The 25,150-nt window shown below is 40.1% G+C and overlaps 1 protein-coding gene across 1 annotated transcript; it reads right to left on the bottom strand.

The window, feature by feature from the left end:
- Nucleotides 1-3,309: 3,309 nt before the first annotated feature.
- LOC311518863 (protein LEG1 homolog) lies at nucleotides 3,310-21,396 on the bottom strand (the record flags this gene model as incomplete). Its single annotated transcript, XM_084624932.1, has 6 exons — nucleotides 3,310-3,622; nucleotides 6,853-7,091; nucleotides 11,270-11,406; nucleotides 13,306-13,490; nucleotides 17,333-17,419; nucleotides 21,051-21,396. 6 exons carry the CDS (start codon nucleotides 21,394-21,396, stop codon nucleotides 3,519-3,521), a joined length of 1,098 nt encoding a protein of 365 aa, XP_084481058.1. The 3' UTR covers nucleotides 3,310-3,518.
- Between the last annotated feature and the right edge of the window lie 3,754 nt (nucleotides 21,397-25,150).

Raw genomic sequence — 25,150 nt, 5'->3', positions numbered from 1 at the left:
TGCAGATTAAGACAATTACTTCTTGTTTTTCCTTCAGTAGACATGGAGAGCAATTGATCACAGTCTTCTTTATAACAGCCTTAACATTTTTGAAGACTTTTATAAGGTCCCACCTCAGTCTTCCTTTCTCAAGACTAAACATGCCCAGTTTTTTAACCTTTCCTCATAGCTCAGGTTTTCTAAACCTTTTATCATTTCTGTTGCTCTTTCCTAAAGTGTGGTGCCCAGAGTTGGACACAGTACTCCACCTGGGGCCTCACCAGTGCTGACTAGAAAGGGACAATTAGCTCCTGTGTTTATTCACCATTCCTGATAATATACCTAAGAATGATAGTCATCTTTTTTTGCAACTGCATCACATTTTTGACTCATATTTATTGGTGATCCACTATAACTTCCAGCTTCTGTTCAACAGTACTACAACCCTGTCAGTCCCCATTTTATAACTGTGTGTTTGATTTTTCCTTCCTAAGTGTAGTACTTTGCACTTGTCTTTATTGACTTTCACCTTGTTGATTTCAGACCAATTCGTTAAGGTTGTTTTTAATTCTAATCCTGTCTCCAAAGTGTTTGCAACCCCTCCCAGCTTGGAGTCTATAAATTTTATAAACATACTCTCCACTCCATTATCAGAGTCATCATTGAAAATATTGACTAGTAGAGGATCCAGATCTGACCCCTGCACGGGCTCAGTAGATCCACCCTCCTAGTTTGACAGCAAACCATTGATAACTACTGTGAGTGCGGTGTTTTAACCAGTTGTACACCCACCTTACTGTAATTTCATTTAGACCACCTTTCCCTAGTTTGCTTAGGAGAGGAGAAATCCTGCTACTTTCAACTATAATCCTTTCAACTACAGTAATCATGTTACATCCGTTTACATTTTCAAGTCTAATTTAGCAAGAAAAATAGCTAGAAATGTAGTTTGTGTTCTTTCTTTCTTTTCTTCCTTCTTTCTTTCTTCAAAAAATGAGGTTTGCTGAGTCTGGTTCCTGAGGCCAGCTTGTACAAGCTCCATTCACTCCTATCCCCCAGCCACCTCCTGCTCATCAGTCGGTATATACCCAAACAAGTGATATTTACTCTTTTTTTGCACTGGTGAGGATTGTTTGCAGAGGGAGCTGAGAAACAATGTTAAAGATTTCCCACAACCACTGTGACTTCTGTCCTGCTGGAGGCCATGGATCAGGAATAGGACAGTTTTAAATACATATTTTAAGGGAAATACATTTTTAAACTAAACTTCATTCTCAAAGTAAGCCATCTTTTGTCACAAACATGAACACCTAAAATCAGAAAATACTGTAGAAAGCTAAACCCGAAAAGCATAACAATGAGCCAAATTCTGAAGTCTGCCTGACTAGTCCTTACTCAGGCAAACCTCTGTTGCCTTCACTGAGAATTTCACCAGAGAAACCACAGACTAAAAAGGAAATAAAGGTTTGACCAGTAAGGATATCCTCCTCAAAGTAAGTCAATGGGGCTTAATATGTATGCAGAACTCATTGCAGGATCAGGGCCTAAGTATTGTCAGTTCAAATTTCTGAGCACCCAATAATTATTTTTGAAAAAGAGGAATTGTTCAACTCAATTTTGTTTTTCAAAGTGCTGAAATTACTGATTGCCATTTACAAATTATTAATAAATGTAATCAATGTATGTAAAGAAATTTCTGGTTTTTAAAAATGTATTCTACAAATATATTCTAATTACAATACGTAGTTATGCTCCTTGTTGATTTATCTGGACATTTATGTTGTCAGCTCTTGTTTTTCCCAAAGACTCCATGGGGATGGAGCTAATTTAAACACAGAAAAGGTCAAAATCTTGTTTTCAAACTTTTCTTGAATACAATTAGCTTAATATTTTAACAGCTGGAAGCTGTAGTAATTACTTTTAGATTATACACAAAATCTGTTGAAGTATAATTACTCTGATCTATGAACCAGGTAATTAAGGTAAAAACTCCCACATTTTCTTAGACCTCATTAATGTATTTCTTTTGAAAATGGTTGGATAATGACAGGAATCATTAAAGCACATTAAAAGTTTATCCATAAATTGACATTGAGTAATTGAAATCTTTATCCTGGGACATTAAAGGACAGAATAACATTGAACTGCTCAATGTACTAACAATTATTTCTTGATTTCCAGTACAGATTTCATACACATTTGGGGGGAAACTGGCCAATCAAACTGAGCAAATGGCAAGGGTGAATCCTCACCCAGCTGCAACTGAGGCTACAAGAGCCCTTTTATAGTGGAAAAGGGCTGCAGCCGGGGTGAGGATCTCACCCCTGGTGTTTCCGACAAAGATTTTGCCCTTTGTACATGAATCAGGAGATGACGTTCCAATTGACTATTGGGTTGCTGGGCTTGATATGTTACTCATCAGTGTAGTTATGGCAAGACACACAATTACGTTAGGAGCATTGAAAAAGCTTCAGAAAACATGGTGAGACACATTTCTATTACATTATGTGGTATAATGATATATTTTGTAAATTTTTAAACTGGAAATTAATGTCTTGAACATGATACCGAAACAATCCTTTTTGCTTATAAACGAATGATGTGTTGAATAAAAGATAATCAAAGTGTGTTGCCTTTCATTTTTCACGAAATAAAAGCATCTGCATTTTAGGAATTTTTTATAAAAAAAATTTAATGAAAAACCAGGTTCAGCTCGACCACTAAACTGCTCTGCAGGAAGGTCACCCACAACTTTTTTGTTAGCTGTTGACATAGAGCTATTCAAAATGCAGGAACAGATTTTGCCCACTCAAATGGTACCAGTGGGCTATTTTTTAGGGTTGAGCGCATGGATTAATAGGTAAAATAAATGAAATACTCAAAGTCTGTGTTGGTCCTCTAGCAGTAGCTGGATTATGCCAGAGAATAGTATCAATGGGAGTTACAGATATCTGGCACCACTTAGGATTTGACTCCATGTTATGAACTGAGGTGTTTCCAAGATGCAATGCAGCAGATAGATGATTCATCTGATCTGTATTTAAATTGAAAAGGCTGGAAGTTTCAAACCTAATTGCTGCTGTCATGTAAAATCTGGAATCTGCTGTAGCAGAGAAATACCAATTCAGAGACCATCAGAGACAAGACAAATTACATATTTAGCAAGACCATTGAATACAGAAAAAGAGAGACAGTCAGACTGTAATTGGGCTTTATTTAATTTTTCATTCATTATACATTTGTTTATAAGGCAAATTAACTGAGTTCTCATTTATAATTTTAGCGAGACATTTTAATTACATGCAAATGAGCTAAATAAGGACTAATAAAGAAAATTAGGCAGAATGATATTGATTCAATAGGAGAGAGAGAGGCACTCACATGGCTACTTAGGAAATCCTGCTTCAAGAAGTTAATGTGACCAGGTCACCTGATATACTGTGGGTTAAATAGCTGAATCAATCAGGGTCATATTGGAACTGTTTTTGAGACATGAAGTGCTGTCAAAGTAGCTCAGCTCATTATATATTCCCACTGGATCAAACTCCGGAGCCTGTAATCAAGTTTTCAATGAGGCTTTGGACCACTGCCCTTCCTGCTTCAGTAGACATAGCCATTCTCCACAGCAGCAGCAAGGTTCCTCCTTGGAAAGAAACAAACAAAAATATGCTACTGTAAAATCAGTGCCACTACAAAAGAGTAGGGTGAGCTGTCCAGGGGCAAAGAGGCCATCAGGTGGAAGACACCTCTGCTGAAACCTATTACAAAAGTGTGAATAGTGGAAGGTAATATGTACAAAACAGAAGTGGGTTGCCTGCATAATAATCACTTAAACTATATATGGAGACAGAAACTGGTCTGTCAAATTAGGGCATTGTGGTAGTGATAAACAACTGGGTAAGTTCTCTCAGAACGCCTGTGGCAAGAAAGGATGATCAAATATAGATGTTGTGATCTTGTTTTTTTTATATTTATGATCAAATATAGATGTTGTTTTGACAACTATGTATAGCTTCTGTGTTTAAAAGACAATGCGCTAGCAGTTATGATCACACACTTCTTAATTTTTCTTTTAAAATCCATCCAGGTTTTGCACCACTATTAAGCTGAGGCTTCAAAGATCAAGCCAAAGTGGGGAAAATACACTAATATTTCCATATAGACTATCGATTATTCCAGCTGACAGTGTGTATGCTGGGGTTCAGAAACCATATACTAACACCAATATATAGGGCGTTCACTCCTTCCTGCTGCCCCCTGTGAGAACAAGTGGAAAGGAGCACTATAAAAAGGCAGGTCTCCAGTGATGCATATAGTATAAAAACCTAAATGGAACTGGTGCTCCTGAATGATGGCATCAAGCAGGAGCTAATGAATGAGCGAGGAGGAGATCTCTACAAATATAGCTCCCTGCTAGTTAGGGGAGACTAGAGGACAGTAGGGAGCAGCCTAAACTAGGCACCTGGGAGGCAGATGTTTACACCAGATTGGAAAAGATGGTTATGGCTGAGCATGGCAGGGTTTTATTGCCTGTTTGCATAAAGCTCTTTGTATTTTGTTTCAAATCTCTACAACTTCTGGCAATAAAAATGTATCTAGCACAAGACGTTTATGTGGTGCTTCACTAACATAGATTGAGACATGTGCCCTGCTCCAAAGAGCTTACGGTCCAAGGGCCCAGTCCTGTGCGGTACCAAAACTCATCAAGTCCCGTTGAAGTCAGCCAGAGCCGAGGAGACTCAGCACCTCACGGGAGGTGCTCAACAGCCTGCAGAACCAGGGCCAAGAAATGACAAGACAAGAAAAGAAGATATAGGACAAAAGTTCAGTTCAGAGAGGAATAAGACATGTTATTGGGACAGAGAACAAGCTAGGAAAGATTTTGGGACAATGTCAATTTCAACTGAGAGTTCTGAAGGAGGAAGTGGGAGATGTGTCTAGACTAATCGCCCATTTGGGGGGAAGAAGACAAAGGGCTTCATCACCAGCTGTCGTCTAACATTATCCTACAATAAACTCTTCACAGTCAGGTTTCGCACCCAGATAAAACACTAGGATGATACTAGACATGTTGATGCTCCTACCTTTAGGTATGAATAATGGACAGGCACCCAGCCATGTACAGACACAGCTGAGTCTTCTGAGACACTTAACAGGAGGCTGAGCTTTCCCTCTGATCTCTGGTGTCAGACAGATCACAGAGAGTGGAGATCTGCCTCTAGAGCACCCATTTGCAGAGTGCCGAAAGGGTCAGATTTTTCTCCTATGTTATTCAATGCAACCATTCACCCACTTGGGGCTGTGATCTTGAACAGTCTGAAAATACAGATAATATCCAGCTCTACATCTCTTCCACACTGAACAGGGCAGCTGCTCCGTCACCTAGCTTCCCCGATGTCTGAAGTAGATAGGCACCTGGATGAAGAGTGGCTGGCTGAAATTTAATCCAGATAAGATGGAGATGACAGTAGTGGCAAGAGCATAAAAGTTTGAATGATTATCCAAAAGCACATTTCCCTCAGTAGAATGTGTCAGTCCTCTAATCAAGTGGTATGACAGACTCAGGGTCCTTCTGGACTATTCAAACTCCTGGACACCCAAATGGCATCCGTGGCTAGAAATCCCCTGCATCATCTTTGGCTGGCAAGGCACTTTCACCCCATCCTGGTCAGAGGTGGAGCTGGCCATAGTGATCCATACTGTGGTCAATTCCAAGCTTGATATCACTAAAACCTGGAGCTGAAAGTGAAGGCCAGCAACTTGCCACAGCCTGGCATCTGAGTTTCAGTGATGAGGAAACAACATTTCAGTGCTCCAGTCACTGCAGCGGTTCCAATCTCAACTCAGATGCAATTTGAAGTCCTAATCCTGCTTCCGAAACTACTCAGTGGGCCTCAAGTATTTCAGGGTAGATTGGCAGGTGTCCCTAGCTACAGAAGCCCTTTCCAAGCAGACATCAGACTGACCATGGCTGTCCTCATCTATACAATTAAACAGAAAACCCGTTCCTATACAATAACTATCCTACAGATGGCCAATTGATAAAAGAAATTGCTACCAAACATACACTAATGGCATTACAAGGAAGGACAGAGAAGACAGTCTTACTGAGAGACCATTGTTTTATGTAAATTTGTTCGTGCTGAAGTTCCATGAAGACAGGCACATCTAAAAGAAAGATCTCTATAGATAATCCAGCTCTTACATTTATTCAGTGCTCGTTGAATACAAGTTCTGTGGCATTTCTGAAAGTTTCCTGTGAGAAGGCCTTTACAGCAAGAAATCTTTCTTACAGCTCTCAAAGAAGCATCAGAATGACACAAGCACATACTGAATTCACAAATCAGAGAGCCTGTCACAGGAACAATTTTGACATGTGCTCTGTATTGTTGTACATGAATACTGCGTGGATTAAAGATTTCTTTCAGACTTATTATATAATATCCTTATTTTACAATATCACTATACTTATACAGTACTGTATTTTCACTTCAAGATGCCGACCTCTTTTCCTAAATAAAGGGAACTAAATAAAGAGATTTAAGCAGTGTAACTGTAAATGAACTGGAACCGTAGGAGCTTGTAGTTCTAAACTTTGCCATCAGATGATGCTGTGTAACTGATTTTGCAGCTTTCATGTTAACTTTAAAGAAGACTCAAATTTATATGATACCTTTGATAATTGAGAAAAAGCATGAAGTCAGTTGCTTTGGTGTACGTACACACACACACACACACACACACACACAATCCCTAATCAAAGTTGTCTCCACACACTCTGTTGGTTGACCCATTTACCTGTGATTTTTTTTTTTTTACTATACAGATGATGGATAAGGTGTAATATACACACAAAATATGGGTGGCGCATACCTGTCAATTTATTTGTTTTGTGAAGAACACAAAATAAAAGCAAGACTTTGTTCTGCTCTGGACTGAAGTCACTAATGAATGGGGCTTTATCACGTTCAGAAAGCATCCGCGGTGGTAAGAAAGCCTGGAAATAGTTTGTGTTCTGTAGATCTGCTGAAAAATGTGTAGCCGCAATGAAATCCACAGCATTAGCCCAATTCTCTCCAAAACTTGCTTCGGGGCCAGAGACATATTTTAAGCTGAAAGAAATAAAAACTCAAAGTTAACAGGTAAATTAATCCTACCCAGAGCTCATGAATCTCCCATTTATATTTCATTACATCTAACGTGTCAGATGCCTTAATCCATAAATGACTTCTTGCTTTAAAGGACTGTGTTAGTGAGACCAGTGATATGTGAAAGGGGTAGCAGAGAAAGCTTAGTCCCAGAGACCCAATATCATTGGGCCTTAAGGGCTCCCTGGGTGCTCCTGCCTCAGTTTCCCTGGCAGTGCTACCTTGGAGTGCAAGTGAGCTGTTTGAAGTGCTATTGTGGAGCCTTTCAAGCACTGATTCCCAACCTAGAATATGGCCATGCAAACTTTAAAGAGCAGTGACATCTGGTCTCCGTAGTCTACCAATGAGAATTCTTGATATGTGTGACTAGTCTCCCTCATAACACTGAGTCATTATGACTAACAGAACTGTAGCATGCAAATTAGCAGTAGAGGAAGGGTGATGATTGGCTGAGTTACCTGAAATCACAGTGGCCCTCCTTAAGAGTTACCTGAGCCTGCTTGTTACCTATATAATAAAAACTAAGTTAATATCTTAACTATGACCACATTTAAATGTAGCCTTTGAACAGGATTTCAGTTTAATTTTAAATATAAGGAAATTTTGAAGTGCCTGTATTATTCTGTTGCTAAGATTATCTGGGGCAAAGAAAAGACTGACAAAGATGCTAAACTTCTTAAAGAACCACCCAGTTTTTAATTAATTCTGGCTCACAAACTAAGGAATGGATTTCTTGTAAATTCTCAGAAAACCAATGATGTACACAGAGAATAACCACTGCAAGTTTGAGGAGGATATGCTGTATATTTCATCCAAAAGAAGTTCATTGAATCCGTACTTTACATGCAAAGTGGATTCAGCCTTAATTATGGAGTCATGACCAGTGCCTCCATTATATAATTGTGGTTTCAGAGTAGCAGCCATGTTAGTCTGTATCCGCAAAACGAAAAGGAGGACTTGTGTTTCTCTGATGGTTTCTACTAGGGCTGGCTAAAATTTTTATCCTAGAATCATTTTTTTTTCAACAGAAAATGGCTTTTTGACTAAAACAAACATTTTTGGTAAAAATGGTTTATTTTGGTTAAAATGTTCAGGCCCGTAATGGGGTGTGCTCCTCACACAAGCCCTGCAAGAGCTGAATTAGGCCAGGTGGGCCCAAATCAGCTAATTAGGCTGCAAGCAAGGGAGCTTTAAGCCGGAGAAAGCTAGTTAGAAGCTCACCTGTGAGGGACAGGCAGGGCTTCTACAAAAGCCAGGAGGCTGGCAACAGAAGGGGCTGCTGGGAAAGGCTGCAGTCACTCCCTGGAAGGAGTGAGAAGTGTTTGGAGGCTGCAGAGACCTGGAGGCTGCAGTTGCTCCCTTGGATGATAGAGCCATGAATCTGGCAGACCCAGAGAAGGAAGGGAGAACCAGAAGGTTAGGAAAGGGTTCAGGGAAATGCCACAAGGTATGGGGGAGAACAGACATTAACTGCTGACTAGAGGGTGCCTGAGCCAGATCTCAGAGTAGTGGGTGGGCTCGGGTTCCCCAACTAGCCACCGGGGAAGTAGTGCACAGGAAGAAGACTCCTTGCGCCTGTTTTGGAGAAGAGACTTCCTGCCCCGGAAGGGGAAACCACGATAGTGACCTAGCCAGAGGGCTGAGTCAGAAATGGGATGCAACAGCTCCTGGAGCAAGAGAGGGGCTGCAGACAGAGACCAAGGTGGAGGGACAGCATGCAACAACTGGAAAGGGCATCAGTCTGACCAAGCTAATCTCCAGAACTGCCAGCAGGCGGCACCATCCAGTGGTGAGTAGAGCAAACCTGTCACAAGGCCTTTGGGCAAAAATCCAAAAATGTTTAGTTTGTTTACATTTTTCAAGAAACTAAAAATTTTCCATGGGAAATTTCAGAAAAAAACCTAATATTTTTCAAAATTTCCTGTGAAAAAAATTTGCTTTTTCAACCAGCTCTAATTCCTACACATGATGGCAGAATGATTAGGACTATGCATAGATGCAAGAATAATACTGTTCCAATGCTTGTTATTGTAAGGGCAGTGCTGCAGATTTCCTGTCAAGTTCACTCCTGTATATGGTTGGTAGCATTGGTGGTATCATTTATCTAACTTGGTTTTGAGTTAGTATCATGACCCAAACAACTGAGTGAGAGAAAGATTTGAATGGATACCTAAAATAATACTAAGAATGACAATTAGCTCTCATATAGCACTTTAATCTGTAGATCTCAAAGTACTTTACAAAGGCAGTCAGTATCATTATCCCTACCTAACAGTAGGGAAACTGAGGTACAGAGCAAGCAAGGGGAAAGCGTAAATAAGAGTGTACACAGGATGAAATGATTGTGCTTAGTGCAAACCAAAGTGGTGAATATGGAGGCAGTAGATGAAAGGACTGGAGGAAGTCACTCATTAAATCTCTCTAGGAGGCTAATCCAAAACTTACTGAAGTTAACTCCTGTTGAAATCAGTGGGCTCTGGATCAGGCCCATCTTCTTCCAATGTCCTTCCACTGAAGTCATAGGTTTTTCCAGTATTGGGCACATAATATGGCCTGGCCTCTGGCTCTGGTGAAGTCTGGCACAAGCTGGAAGACTAACAGATGTTCTATGGTCTGTATTTTACCTCAGTCACATGTGCCTGGGTCACTGGAGTAGCCCCACTTCCACATATTGACTTTTGACCAGTCAACTCTTGTTCGGAGGTGATTTAAACATCTCCAGGTCAACCAACCCTACTCCGTGCCTGTGAGAAGGTGTCCAGCAATGTCAATGTGCATTTTGACATCCTTGATAAGTATTTCTAGTTATATGTGCTACATTTCCAGTTGTGCGACAGTCAGTGATTTTTTTTAAGCAGGCCTGTTGCAGCAAGGAAGCTTTTCCATGACTTCAGGTGGCTCACTACTACATTATAGCCACGTAACAGATGTCTGGTATTGTTGACCTGTTGTAATCATTCCGTTTTGTTTGTGACTGATCTGATATCCAGTGGAGCGAGTCCAGCTAGCGCATAAAGGCTGTTCACATTTGTTGGTTTTAGACATTCTGTGATGTAGGAGCATCTGTCATTCAGAACAGGATCCAGCTTCTTTGCATGAGTTGATCTTTTCTACCCCGGATATGCGTATTTGGCCATTGAATAGCAAAGTGCAAGTGCAGTGGCTCTTAGTGTTGCTGGTTTGGCTCCCCATTTTGAATTTACAAGCTTCCTGAGTATGTTATCCTGGGTGCTAACTTTGCCTTTTATCTTCTCCACATGTGCCCTGAAGGAGAGAGAGAGTTCTAGGATCACTCGTAGGTAGATAGAGGGCAAATGGTACCCCATTCCAGATGATGCTGACTTGTCTATTGGCCTCATGGTACCAAAAATGGAACAGACTCACCTGTGTTTTGGCTGGCTTGGTCCACAATTGGTTCTTGGTGTAATAAACTGAGAGCCCAGATCTTGCCAATTTTAACATAGCTGTGTCGTTTGCTGCTGATAGGTCGGCAAACACAGAGCCTGTTACCATACGCTTTTCAAAGCTTGCTCTGGGATTAGTTGCTTTTCAGCAAGTGGTGATAGGTGGTTTAAGATGAAATGCTCATATAGTTTGTAGAGGTGGCATAGCAGTGGTTATAGGCCTTAAGTTCTTCAGCTCCATTTCATTCTTCCCTGGCTTAAGGAGTGCCATGGCACATGCTCACCCCCAGACACTGGGGACTTTATGTGTGGCTGAGAGTGTGTTAAACAACTTGAATAACCAGATCTTTGTTGCTGGTCAGAAGTATTTGATTTGTTCTTTGTGAATGTCATCTATACCAGCTGCTTTGCCATTCTTGAGGATGTTAATTCCAGTTAATTCCGTCATTGTATACACTGCCCCAGAATGATACATCTCCTGGTCTTCTTGCCACTTCAGCCATGTCTTAGGTTGTTTGATGCCCTGCCATTTTCTAGAAGGAGCGTTCATGTTGCAGTCCCTGTCACTCTTTGAATATACAAATCTTGCTGAACACGTACCACTACAATATAACTAAAGAGTCAGGAGCATGATGAGCAAGAAAGAGTATACTAAACCGTGCAAATATGGTGCCTACTAATGGACATGGAACTGGGGAATCATCCCCTTTTGAACTTACTTTTGTGGCTTTCTCTTACCTGTTTCTGAACTTTGGAACTGCATAAGCGATGGATGCTACATGCGCTTCCCACAAGTAATGCAATGCTTCATCCTTTTCTATTGAGAAGGAAGATGCTGTGGGCCTTTCAGATTTCTGTTCAGTGGATAATAGATACTAAAGTAAAAGCAGAACATACAAATATTACCAGTGAGACTAGTTTAAAAAAATACATAGTAGTTAGTTACTTGCAAAACAATTATTTTGACAAGTGTTTTGTTTAACTGGGGCAAATTGCTTTTAAATAGTTAGAGTGTGGTCATGTTGCATATCGATTAAAGCTTAATATTTGACATGGGGGGGGGAGAAAGAATGATTAATAAATTTACAGGGTGAAATCATGACTAATCATTAAGGTTAGTGAGATTTTGTCATTGACTTCAATGGAGCCAGGTCAAATCTAGAAGACAAAATGGGGGTGAGGGGAAAGGGAGGGACAAGGGTTGCCATTCTGATGATCTAGGATGATCTTCTGCATAATACGCGACATAGAATTTCACCCAGTAACTTATGCATCAGGCCTAAAACTGGATGACACACATTGTAATTTACTCCTAAAGTGGTGCTTTTTCTGACTCTGAAATAGTTGATTTGCAACCTGAAAGCATTCTGTTATTCAAAATTCCTGTTTAAATGGATACATTTCATTACAGTCCCACTTTGCTTTTTAAAATATGGGAAACTGCTGCTAGAGTTGGGGAAAAAATGTTTAGACTGAATTCTTCTATAGTTTGCTGTACTTATAATGGATGATTCAGCTGAGGATATTATTTCCAAGGGGAAGACAAGAAACAAACAAGTCAACAATAAACAAAGGGCTTGGTACAATTGGATTACCTCTTTCTGCTACAGTCAGTGGGTACTGATTTCTAAATTAAGTTGTGCAGTGGCTTTAGTTGATTTTTTGGATTATGGAGAGGTCCCACGAAATTGTTAGGATATGTTGGGTTTTTTTAAAAAAAACACCACCACTTCCCGTAGGTTCCCAATGTTGCCAAAACTTGTGGAGCTGAACTGGTATTAGCAATAGTGGGGACATTTTTATTAAAATGTCTTATTATAAACAAGAGTTCTGTGTTTTGACATCATGGAATTTTCTATGCTACAATCCTTGTATTCTTGGTCTGACTTGAGCAGTCTCTTACACACTTTCAAGTGCATTGATATAGATTTTCAGGAAGTCAGAAAGAAAGTTAGCTGTAAAATGTATCATGCCAGCTGTCTTTTAGGTTAGGATTATAATTTTAGTTCTTTGATTATAATCTTTTAAACATATTATTTCAGATGAATAAACTTAAGAAAACAAATATCTGTAATGACTGATCCAGTCATACCCTTCCGCTCTCTGGTTCATCTGTCTAGTTTACCAAGAGAATTTTTGTTTTAGACTTTGAGTCTCTGATGGACTGGACATTATAATACTTGCATCTCTGGCTGTTCACTGAAAATCTGAGAGGAAGTGTAAGTAAAGGAATCATTATTGAAACTTGGGATGGAAAAGAAACTGTCACCTCTCTTTTAGAGAAAAGGTGTGAAGTGAGAGGGAAAGACTGTGTACGTGTACAAAAGACTGTCTTTCTGGGTGAAACTTTCAACAACTCTTTTGACACTCAAAAGAAGCAAAGGGATCATATAAAAGTAGGATAAGGGCATTTCTCAAGGAGAAGATTCTGTATCACATTTCTGTTCTTTGTATAGCCATAGCACAGCTCCCAAATTACTAGTATAAGTATTAGCATAACAATCTCTCGAGTCAGACTCCAAAACATAGAATTATTTAAAGTGAAGAAATAAAGCTATAAACCTTAAAAATTCTGGACGTGATACTCCTCTCTAACTAATTTTACATCATGGTAACTCCATTGACTTCACCTGGATTTCTCCTAACTGAAACGGGTATTAATGAGATGTGAATCAGGCCCTCTGATTCTTAAAAAACATTAATAATAAGTTTAAAAAGCAATGTTCTGGTATCATCTGTCACAAACTATGAACAACAGAAAAAAGATGATCTACCTCAAAATAAGCCTTCCATGCATCCATGACTTTTGGAATGCGGGAACGGCAGTCAGCAGTGCTGTAGCAGAAGTCTGCTCTTAGCTCTTCTGGTGGTAATATTTTTATCTCGTGTTGCAACTGTCCAAAGAAACCAGCTTCCGTGGCACCCAGAAATGGTATAATACCCAGATAGTAATTCACAGCTATAATAACACATGAAAAGAAAAAGAGATGACAGTTGCAAGTGAATGAAACATGCCTACCTAGAGAAAACAGTGAGATTCTGCCTCTGTGCTAATGTTTAAAATCACCAGTCGTTTACACATGATAGTTCGATTGTTGTTAAGTCAATAGGAGTTGAAGGTGTTCAGTATTTTGCAGGATGGGTTAGCAACTTGAAAAATGAGGCCCTTAAATGTTACCATGTACAGGGCTCAAAAGTTTACCAGACACTCGCACAATACTAAACTCATGAAAATTAGCTCCATGGGCCTTATCCTGGAGAGAAGCCCAGCACCCACATCTAGCATCTAGGAAACGAAAAGGTGCTGACACTCTTATCAGGGTGCCCTCTGGTGGGCATTGTATGGGGCTGTTTGCTTCCTAACAGCATATAGATTGTGGGTGCCTCCTGGTTTTTAAGTCTCTGATCTCCATCTAGTTGCTGGAAGAAAGAGTTTTCTCTTTCTTCTCCCTATTCCCAGTCTCCTGGCATTCCTTTGCCCCTCAAACTCATTGAATTTTAGGTGCACAAGAAATTCAGGAATGGCCCCCAAATATGGTTTTATTTATAAGTATAGTGGTTGTTTTGGTGGGTCACTCTGAGGCAGGCTTTCAGAAATAACTAACCAGTGGTCGAAAGTAGATAGTGGTAACAGTAGGTTTATTTCTGACTATTTAAGTGTTTGAGCCCAGATCTGAAAGTCTGTGGAGTATTTATACTGCATGCTTGGGGAAAAAGTGACTGAAGATCATATAGCCTCTTTCTTTTCCTATGGAGACACATTTCCATGATACGAGAATGATGCTAGTTAAAATATAGTATGCAGTTCACTCTGCTCATGCCCTCAAGCTTTACACTCCGTCAGAAGGATACCAAAGGTTTGACATCATGTCTCCTATTAGTGTGAGCAGTACTCCTTGTTTGACAATGCTCTATTACTCAGAAGGAGGGACTTATCCTGATGATGGGCATGATATAAAAACCGGAATGGAAGGAAGGTATGCATACATACCTCTAATTACAAGTTACAGCTCTTATTTTAAACTCATATTTACCTTCATACACTTATAAGCCTGACATTTTTTTTTCCCATTTACGTAGCACCAAAAGTTTGCTTGGTGCTTCAGACATGTATTGAGATTGGAGCCCAGTACTGAAACGGTTACAATCTAAGAAGGAGAAAAGGATGGGGGTGGGGACAAATGCAACATATAAGCAAAGTGATCTAGCCCTGGTGTTTTACATGTATCTTGCTAGTTTCAAAAAATCTTCAACACACACCCATACTTGCACTGCTCCATTCTTACAGGAATGAGTTTATTTAATCATCTTTTCTGAAGATAGCAAAAAAAGTCACACACTGTGAGCTCTGTGTAGCAAATGTGCTGCACTATGTTGTTGAAGAGAGGTAGCGTAAACACAGTTAAAAGTAAAGTGATGTTTCTATTTTGCTAAGAATACCTGATGACATTATGATACCCATTCAAATTGGTTATCCTAACGCAAGGTTTCTCGCACCCTCCTCTGTGATGCTGGCCACTGTCAGGGAGAGGATGCTGGATTAGATGGTTTGATCCAGCATGGCAATTCCTATGTTTCTTTGTAACTTTGAGCACCCACTGGTCACATGATGTATATTTTTAGGGTCTGACTTGTTGCCAGACTCTTAATTACAGAAGTCTCCAAAAAAAAATGTGTATGGCATGGGAGGTTGCTAGGATGAAGTAGATCCAGGCAGCCAGCCAGCATGTGGTGTGGAGCAGGAGGAGGGTCACTTGACAGGAAAATATGAGCAGGGGAGATTCGGGAGTGAGGGACAGAAGTGATGGAGGGAAAAGATTTATTTTTTTTAAAGGAGATAGACTATTGGTTGAACATTAAAAAAGATCATAAAAATTTGAAGATTGAAGTTTTCTGTAGGAAAAAGCCTGCCTTATCTAAAAGAACAGGGTTGTTTAACAAACATTGGTTCCATGTAAGTGTCTTTAAACTCAAATATTCATATTAAGCTGTAAAGGATTATTCTCATTTTTTCCCTACCTGTCAGTTTCCTTTTTGAAAAAAGGCACAAGATAAAATTACAAAAGCACCTATGGCCCAACTTTTTGAAGGTATTCAGGCATTACTCCACTCAGCATTGCAAGGCTTAAGTGACCTGGGAGCCTAAGCCTCATATCAAAAGTGCCAAGCTCAGATTCCATTGCCGTTCAATGAGGCTTAGAATCTAAATCATTTTGATGCTTTTGAAAATCTTACCCAGGACATAAAATAGAAATTTCTTTAAAATCTCTGAACAGGTTCATTCATTTTTGGATATGTAAACAGAGAAAAGTATGCTTTTTATGGTTCATTTTAGAATAGCTAAAGTTTCTCAGTTGGCATGTGGGTAGCCCTCAAGGAGAAACAGGCCAGTAAGAAATCAGTGATTTCTTTAAAAAAAAAAAATCCTTTTTCTTTCTTTGAGGAGTTACGCTTCAGTAGAAAGACTAGAAATACTGCCATGTAAGGCCAGCTCGGGGAGAAAAAAACTGGCTATATTGTTTCAATGTGTGTTTTTGGAGCTTATTTCCATATGTCTATGAATTAAAAGGAGAGTGGAATAGCAAATTAAGACACTCAAATCCTCAGCCGGTAAAGAATGCAGCCTTTGTTTTTCTGCAAACTTTGGCACAGCTTTTTTTGGAAAACAGAAGACCTGTTACATAAGCTCCTGGAACTCATAAGCCTAAAGGAAAGGGCAATAAATCAACTGCCAGTATCACTGCAAAGTCTCTTAACAAGCCTGGATGTATGTAGAACAGAGATTTGCAAATTGTGGGGTGCACCTCCCTGGGGGCCATGGAGGAAGGTTGGGGGGGGCAATCAGCGATGCCAGGCAGCTGGTGCCATCCTTGCACAGCAGGACTTGGAGAGGGAGTGCCACCTCCACCCCTGACACCTTTTTGGGCTACCCAGTTTGTGGGCCAGTGTTAACATCTTCTGCACCCGTGCTGATTTCCAGTCCTGGCAGCCTCCATGCCCAGTGCTGGTTCTACCTCAAAGACCATCAAATTCCCATAGCGGGAGGGACTGGTGCAACCAAAAATTGTAATTCAAAGTGGGGGAGGGTGGGGTGGGTCAGCTCAAAGTTTGAAAACTGCTGATGTAGGAGCAGTGTGTTTTCCCTTCCACATGAAAGTCTGGGCAATCATATGCTCAGTCAGGGCAGTCACCTCAGTCACCTCCTACAGACCTGGTGGGTGAGCTGGTGGCTTTACGCTTTTATCTCAGGAAAGGATTCACATGCTCTGAGGGGAGGAGGTGATAAGAGCACAGGCTTGCTTCCTGTGGGATTAGCCTACTCCTGTTCCTCCTGTCCAATTGGCCCCAGTACAATCGTATTGACAACAATGGAGTTGGGAAGGTGCAACTGAGGATAGAATTGCTCCACAGGATTTTTATTCTTCACGCTGATGCATGAACCAGAAAAGAACCCAGCTTGACTTTCACATCATTGACTGGCTGTGGTGCTGGAAGTTAAAATGAGCAAACTGGATCTGGGGTCATTGATAGATGTCAAATATGGAACCCCACTCTGCCATTTTTATTCACTTTTCAGAATACTGCCCCATTTTAAGGTTGAGAATTTAAACCTCCACAAGTTTCAGGGTTAAGAAGTCTTAGTTTACTTGTGTTTATGTATTGTTCTGTGACCTTTCACTGCACAGTCATGTAATGCTGAAATTACTTTGAAGTGGAGTTCAAATGGATGAGAGACTCTGAATTGCCTTCTAGGTCATTACTCATTTTCCAAATAAAAGCAAACTAATAACATGTACTTACAGGCCCACCAGCTTCGGACAGAGATGCACAGATGCTGTCCAGCGCCATGGCTGCAGGTGGTAACATTGGAAGGATCTGCTAGCCTGCCTGAATCAAAACAAAATGGAATGCCAGATGCTACTCACCTTATTCACAGGAGCAGTCCCACTGAAGCCTATGGGACTTCTTGTATAAGCAAAGCATGCAGGATTTGGCTCAGTGAAAGAAAATGGTTACTGTTCATATGGTAGTTTAATTTCACAATCAATGCCTCTTGTAGTGCCAATGAATTGAGACTCCCAAACCAAGGCCTGAACTCAACAAAGCACAAAAGTGTGTCCTCAACATTAAGCATTTGAGTAATCCCACTCCTGTTCAGCCAAACTCTTCAACACGTGCTTCATGTTAAACATGTTTACAGTCTCCTGGTGATTCTTTCAAGGCATTTAAGCACATGTTTAACTTGAAGGATGTAACATAAGTAATCCTCTCCTGTTCAGCAACATATTTAAATCATGTGTTTAATGTTAATTATGTGAGTAACCTCATTGTAATTCAGCATTTCACTTATACACACATTCAAGCATGTGACATGAGTATTCCCATGCTTATTAAGCAAACTATTTACGCATGTGCTTTGGTGAATCGGGTCTTAAATATCTGCTATTACAGAGGTTCCCAAATGCTGGACAGTAGAGCATTTGGTCTGTGGAGAATGAGCTGGGTATGTGGTGGTGTTTTTCTCCTTTGTTTCTGCCAGGCAAATCACATTAAATGAAATCTAAAATACATTAAATCCTTTTTTATTACTATTTTATATATAAACAATTGCTGTACTTGCCTTAGGGAAGACATGTAATCATGAACGGTGAGAAGATATCCACAAAACAATCCCTCTGGTAAGATGTCATCCATACCATGAAAAAGTTTGGGGACCCTTTTTCTATTATATTTCAATACATTGTGTAACCAAAATGAAATAACTAGGAGCTAGAGCTGTCAATTAATCACAGTTAACTCACGCAATTAACTAAAATTATTAAAAAAATTATTTGCGATTAATTGCAGTTTTAATCACACTGAAGAGACATATGGATCTTTAGTGCATCTGGCATGTAAATATCTTGGGACACTGGCTGAAGCAGTGCCATGTGAATGCCTGTTCTCACTTTCAGGTGACACTGTGAACAAGAAGCTGGCAGCATTATCTCCTGCAAATGTAAACAAACTTGCCTGTCTGAGGGACTGGTTGAACAAGAAATAGGACTGAGTGGACTTGTAGGCTCTAAAGTTTTACATTGTTTTGTTTTTGAATGCAGTTATATTTTATACATAATTCTACATTTGTAAGTTCAACTTTCATGATAAAGAGATTGCACTACAATACTTGAAAATACTATTTCTTTTGTTTTTTTACAGTGCAAATATTTGTAATAAAAATAAATATAAAGTGAGCACTGTACACTTTGTATTCCATGTTGTAATTGAAATCAATATATTTGAAAATGTAGAAAACATCCAAAAATCTTTAAATAAATGGTATTCTATTATTAACAGTGCGATTAATCACGCAATTTTTTTAATCATTTGACAGCCCTACTAGGAGCCTAATTTGAAACTAGTCAATGATATGGGTCAAATCTAAGTCGAAATTGATTGTAGTTCAGCTTTTTAAAGTGAATTAAGTGCTTTAGAAAGATGATATATTGACAGTCCTGGAGACTGTTGCCTAACTATATTTAGCTACAGTTTCATAGATTCACTAGTTACCGAAGCCTCCATAGTAGTGCTGAAGATATCCATAGCGCTTTACAAAACAAAGCAATTAAAGAGAGTGTCCCTGCATGATGAATTCCATTGTTCTTCTCTTAATTTAGAATATGGAGATTACAGGTTAGATGTGTGGGAGGTATGTTCGTAATTAAAATTTAACTCTAGCTACTTCTGAGGAATTGCTGAAAAACTTGTCAGAGAAGAAACCAGCAGACTGCTAAGAGTATTGTGTGCTGATACCTAGGGTGTTATACTACTGCCCAATGTGAGGACTTGAGCTCTGGCACTGCCCCCAAATGTTGTCCCATCCTGGCTGACTGCATGGACCATCCTATAATGGGCACTCTGGCTCCTACTCTCCCATGTGCTTCAGCAGTGGGGTTCTAATCAGAGGGCACTTGCAGGAAGAGACCTCCCGTGAAAATCTGGGAGCAGAGAGGAACAGCTAGGCAGAATTTGCATCCGATGAAGTGAGCTGTAGCTCACGAAAGCTTATGCTCAAATAAATTGGTTAGTCTCTAAGGTGCCACAAGTACTCCTTTTCTTTTTGCGAATACAGACTAACACGGCTGTTACTCTGAAACTTGTTACAATAGATAACTGACGCTATCATGTTTAGCTAAAACTTTTTTCCATATTTCCCCAATGGCACTGGGAAGATGCAAAAGCACTTCATTGTTTAAGTTAGGACCGTCTCCCAACACTGTGCAATGGAAGGCAGGGAATTTCAGAACAGGGTGATTTTTAAATGTTTACTTGAAAATTTACCAACAATTTTTTAGCTAGGAAATTTCTTAGAAAATTTAGTCTCCTGAGTGGTAGCCCTGGTAAATTCAGTTGTTAACACATGAAATGGGGGGAATTAACACCACCTTTAATTGGGAGGCTTCTCTGTATCCACAGAACAGTTACACTACAGTAAGTAGCAGGGCAAGATTCCTCATAAAATTCTTACTAATGTGCCTCATATCTGACCTGGAGAGACCTTTAGGGTACGTATACACTGCAAAATGAAGATGTGATTTTAGCATGGATAGGCATATCTAAGCTAATTTTAATCTTGCTAATACCAGTAACAACAGCACTGTAGACATGGCAGCGTGGGTTTCAGCATAAGCTAGCAACCCAGGTATGTACCCAGGTTCCCCGGCAGGCTAGCTTTAATCTGGTTAGCATAGGTATGCCTCCCTGTACCACATATATACTTTCATTTTGCAGTCTACTAAGACTGACAACAAGAATGACAAATCATTGAAAATAGTGATGTTGCTTGGCTTTTGTGGACTGGGCCCTCAGATACTAGGCCTGGCTGACCTGCACAAACGTTTTCATGAATTTTTTCACAACTCTTTTTGTTAAAACTTTGACATTTCAAAAAATCTCTCATGCACTTTAAGCTGGTCAAAAAGGAAAAAAGTGACAAGTTTTGAAAATATTTTCAAAAACAAATTCATAAAAAATTAAAAATTTTCAACCCACTCAAGGAATTATGCTGAAGCTACCAATGAAGATCTGATAAGCTACCAAATTAAAACAACAACAAAAACAATCAGTTAATATTTTAAAAACAGAGTTGCAATATCCAGTATAAAATTAGATGATCAGGAAATGCTTTTTAAAGCAGTGAATTAAGACACTAATCTATTAATTTTCTACCTCTATTTTTGGCCTAATAGGAATTTTAAAAAACATACTTGGCTTCTGATTAACATTGTATGTGGCAATATGTTCCCATATCAGCAAGGCAACTTCAAGTCCCCGTATCTATTGCTCAACAGTGCAAGGACATTGCATTCATCTCAAAAGTTCCCTTCCAACCTAGCAACTTAACTCTCTTCTGGGTAAAGCAAAATTCAGAATGTATGGGACTGTACTGGTTGCAAGTAAGAGACCATGAAAATAACGAACCTGCATTTATCTATTAAATATTTAGTTATTACAGCCCTTTTAAGGAGAGAGTTTGTACCTGTATGATATTGCCAGCCAAGCTGCAGAGGCAAGCCCCATAGGATATTGCCAACATTATTTGATCCAGATGTGGTGAAATATTTAGCTGAATAGTTGAGCAAGATCTTATACACTCCCAGTCTCTCTAGATAGTTCCAGGCACTGATGAAGATTTTGTTGCCATGTACTGGGAAATCCTCTATGCTTCCAGGAGCCTGATGCCACAGAGGAGGATAGACATCGTTTTTGCAGACATCCTCTTGGGTTAGTGCTACTACAGTTGTTGGACTGAGAGCAACGGCGGTGAGTAGCACAAGGAGAAGAGAGTGCTGCCCCAGGAACACACACATGTCAGGTAGGACCATCTTATACAGGTATCTGGGGCTTTCAGAGTAGGTATGAGCTTTCATCAGGGAAGGCAGGGGCGGGATGGTGGCTCAGGCTACCTATGAAGTCAGTTAGCTTGGATCACCCTGCCCCTTTTCCCATGAAGCTGACGTGGCTCTGTCAGACTGGCATACCAAGAGTGATGCTCATACCCCTGCCATTCCAATGCTGCCTTTGAGGCAGGGATGGGGAGCTGAAGGATCTCTGGCGCTGTATCAGCTCTGAGGGACTTGAACATGCTCGGTAACAACAGAGGAAAGAAGCAGGAATAAATGAAGCTGCTGCCCTCCTACCATAACAATCTTCTTCTCCAACAAAATGGGGATAAAAATGGGGGAAGGAGAAGGGATTTAAAAAATGGGGGTGAGGGGACAAAAGGGGAAAAACAAGGGGGGGCATGGCAAGCTGAGAGACAATAACAAGGGCAGGGGGCAAAAATGAGGGAGCAGTAGGGAGGGGACTTGTGCTTCTCCTTGGACAATGCAGTACTGGGCTGTGGGTAAAACCATAATATAGCCCAATACCTAGACAACCTCTGTCAGGAAAACTGAAAGTAACTTCCTGCTACCAATGTTCCCTCTAAAAATTTGTTGTAGTGAGCAGGCTACACACTCTACTGAGCAATACATTTTTGTCCTTGGGCAGGCTTATGCCTTTTTTTCAGTGAGGGGTATGCCGAGTTGTGTGGAGGGGAGAGGGTAAGTGTGTGGTGAGCATGTGAGTTGGGTCCTGTCAACCGCAGCTCTGAAGTTGTGGAGCGCTGTGTTGAAACCATTGCCAGTAGTTAATTCTGACAGGTAGCTGTTTCTGCTGGGCTGTATGGAGGAAGCGTAAGTGGCATGGTTTCTGACCTGTGCAGTACATACAAGATTTCTGTCTAGCCAGGCAGTTTACAGGGAACATTGGTTGAAACTTCCTATTTGTGGCTCCAGCTATCCGTACATACAGGATCCCTAAACCTTGTTTATTTTTAGAACTTGAGTTTCAATTAATTATTAGGCTGGGATTTTCAAAGGAGGCTAAATTGGTTAGACTCTAAGGTGCCACAAGTACTCCTTTTCTTTTTGCGAATACAGACTAACACGGCTGTTACTCCGAAACCTAAAGGAGTTAGGACCAAGATCCTTAAAAGTATTTAAGTCCCTAACTCCCACTGATTTCAATGGGAGTTGGGTACCTAAATATCTTCGAGGATTCTGGCCAAGGTGCCAAAATCTCACTGAAACTCAAAGCAATTTGGGTACCTAGCTCCCTTCGCCTTTTGAAAATCATGGCTTAAATGTCCATTTTAACAACCATATAACTTCAGGATGAATGCAGCAGGCAATTAATCCTGACCTATTAGAAGGATCAGGGGAAATGAGTATGGGGGCAGAGACAGCAGCTGGGCATGAGCTGAATCCCCTCCCAAAGGTCTGTATTTGGGGACTGTTGGTTGTAGTTCAACATAAGAACAGCCATAAATGGTCCATCTAGCTCACTATCCTGTCTCTGAGAGTGGCCAGTGGCAGATATTTCAGGTATAACAGGGCAATTTTGAGTGTTCCATCCCCTGTCATCCAGCACCAGCTTCTGGCACTTGGAGGCTTAGGGACACCTGGAGCATGCAGTTGCATCTCTCTGACCATCTTGGCTAATAGCTATTGTGGGACCTATCCTCCATGGACTTATCCAATTCTTTTTTGAATCCAGTTATACTTTTGGCCTTCAGAACATCCCATGGCAACAAGCTACAGAGGATGACTGTGTGTTATGTGAAGAAGTACTTCCTTTTGTTTTTGTTAAACCTTCTGCCTATTCATTTCAATGGGTGACCCTAGTTTTTGTGGTATACAAAGGGGCGAATAACACTTCCCTATTCACTTTTTTTTCTATACCATTTATGATTTTATAGACTTCTATCATATCTCCCCCCCACCACCGTCATCTCTTTTCTAAAATGAATAATCCCAGTCTTTTTAACCTCTCCTCGTATGGAAGCTGTTCCATACGCCTAATCAGTTTTGTTGCCCTTCTCTGCACCTTTTCCAATTCTAAATATCTTTTCTGAGATGGGGAGACCAGAACTGTATGCAGTATTCAATGTGTTGTGTACTATGGATTTATATAGTGGTATTATCATATTTTCTGTTTTATCTATCCCTTTCTTCATGGTTCTGAACATTGTTAGTTTTTTTGAATGCTGCCACATATTGAGAGAATGTTTTCAGAGAATTATACACAATGACTCCAAGATCTTCCTAGAGATATCAGCTAATTTAGACACCATCATTTTGTATATATAGGTGGGATTATTTTTTTCCATGTGCATTACTTTGCATTTATCAACACTGAATTTCACCTGGCATTTTGTTGCCCAGTAACCCAGTTTTGTGAGGTCCATTTGTAACTTTTCACAGTCTGCTTTGGACTTAATTACCTTGAGTAATTTTATATCATCTGCAAATTTTGCCTCCTCATAGTTCACTCCCTCTTTTAGATCATTTATGAATATGTTGAATAGCATAGGTCCAAGTACAGATCCTTTGGGGACCCTGCTATTGACCTCTCTTCAGAGTGACAACTGATGATTTATTCCTACCCTTTGTTTCCTAAATTTTAACCTGCTACTGATCCAGGAGAGGACTTTTCCTCTCATCACATGTCCGCTTACTTTGCTTAAGAGTCTTTGAGTGACCCTGTCAAATACTTCCTTAAAGTCCAAGTACATGATATCAACTGGATTACCCTTGTCCACATACTGGTTGACACCGTCAAATAATTCTAATAGATTGGCGAGGCATGATTTTCCTTTACAAAAGCTGTGTTGACTCTTCCCCAACATATTGTATTTATCTATGTTTCTGATAATTCTGTTCTGCAGACTATAGTTTCTACCAATTTGCCTGGTACTGCAGTTAAGCTTAGCTACCTGTAATTGCCAGGATCTCCTCGGAGCCTTTTTTAAAAAATAAGCATTACATTAGCTACTCTCCAGTCATCTGACACAGAGACTGATTTAAACAATAAATTACATACCACAGTTAGTAGTTCTGCAATTTCTTGAGTTCCTTCAGAACTCTTGGGTGAATATGATCTGGTCCTTGTGACTTATTACTGTTTAAAATTTATCAATTTGTTCCAAAACCTCCTTTATTGACACTATTAATCTGGGATAGTTGTTTTTACCCAAACGTTTTCTTTCTCACTGCTCTGTAGTAAGTAGCGCACACATTGTGATACAGGGAAACATGGCTAATGAAGTGGGCAGGGTGGGGGAGGTAAGTTAGCTGGCGAGGAGAGCATGGAATGGATTTTATTAACACTATTGAGCTACTTGTGAATAATTTTGTGACTCTACAAATTGGCTACTTCTTTCTCTGAATATCACTGTAATTGGCAGTGAAAGTCACTAGATTTGTCACTGGTTGCTTTGACACTTATTTCCTTGCTAAGGAAACCAAAAAGTCAGTAAATCTAGCAACAAAATGACTAAGTTGGCAACACGTTGGAATTTCCCAAACTTGGTCAGATCTGTTTTTCTTTCCTGTACTATAGAGCCCTCTACTGATTGGATGTTGAACTGGGGGAACACAGTGCCAATAGTGAGTCAAAAGGTTCATTGCAGTACCTAGGGCTAACTATGGAGGCCATACAGATGCTCTGGGTCATACTATTTACACAGCACCCTGTCTTCAGAATGGAACAGGTTGATGAGATCTGTACACCAGTGCTCTGCATTCTGCACTAGCT

Source organism: Lepidochelys olivacea, assembly GCF_965140295.1.
Source record: "Lepidochelys olivacea isolate rLepOli2 genome assembly, chromosome: 3".
Classification (NCBI taxonomy): Eukaryota; Metazoa; Chordata; order Testudines; family Cheloniidae; genus Lepidochelys; species Lepidochelys olivacea.
The sequence above is the reverse complement of the archived record's forward strand: the minus strand, read 5'-3'. Positions and strand labels throughout refer to the sequence as shown.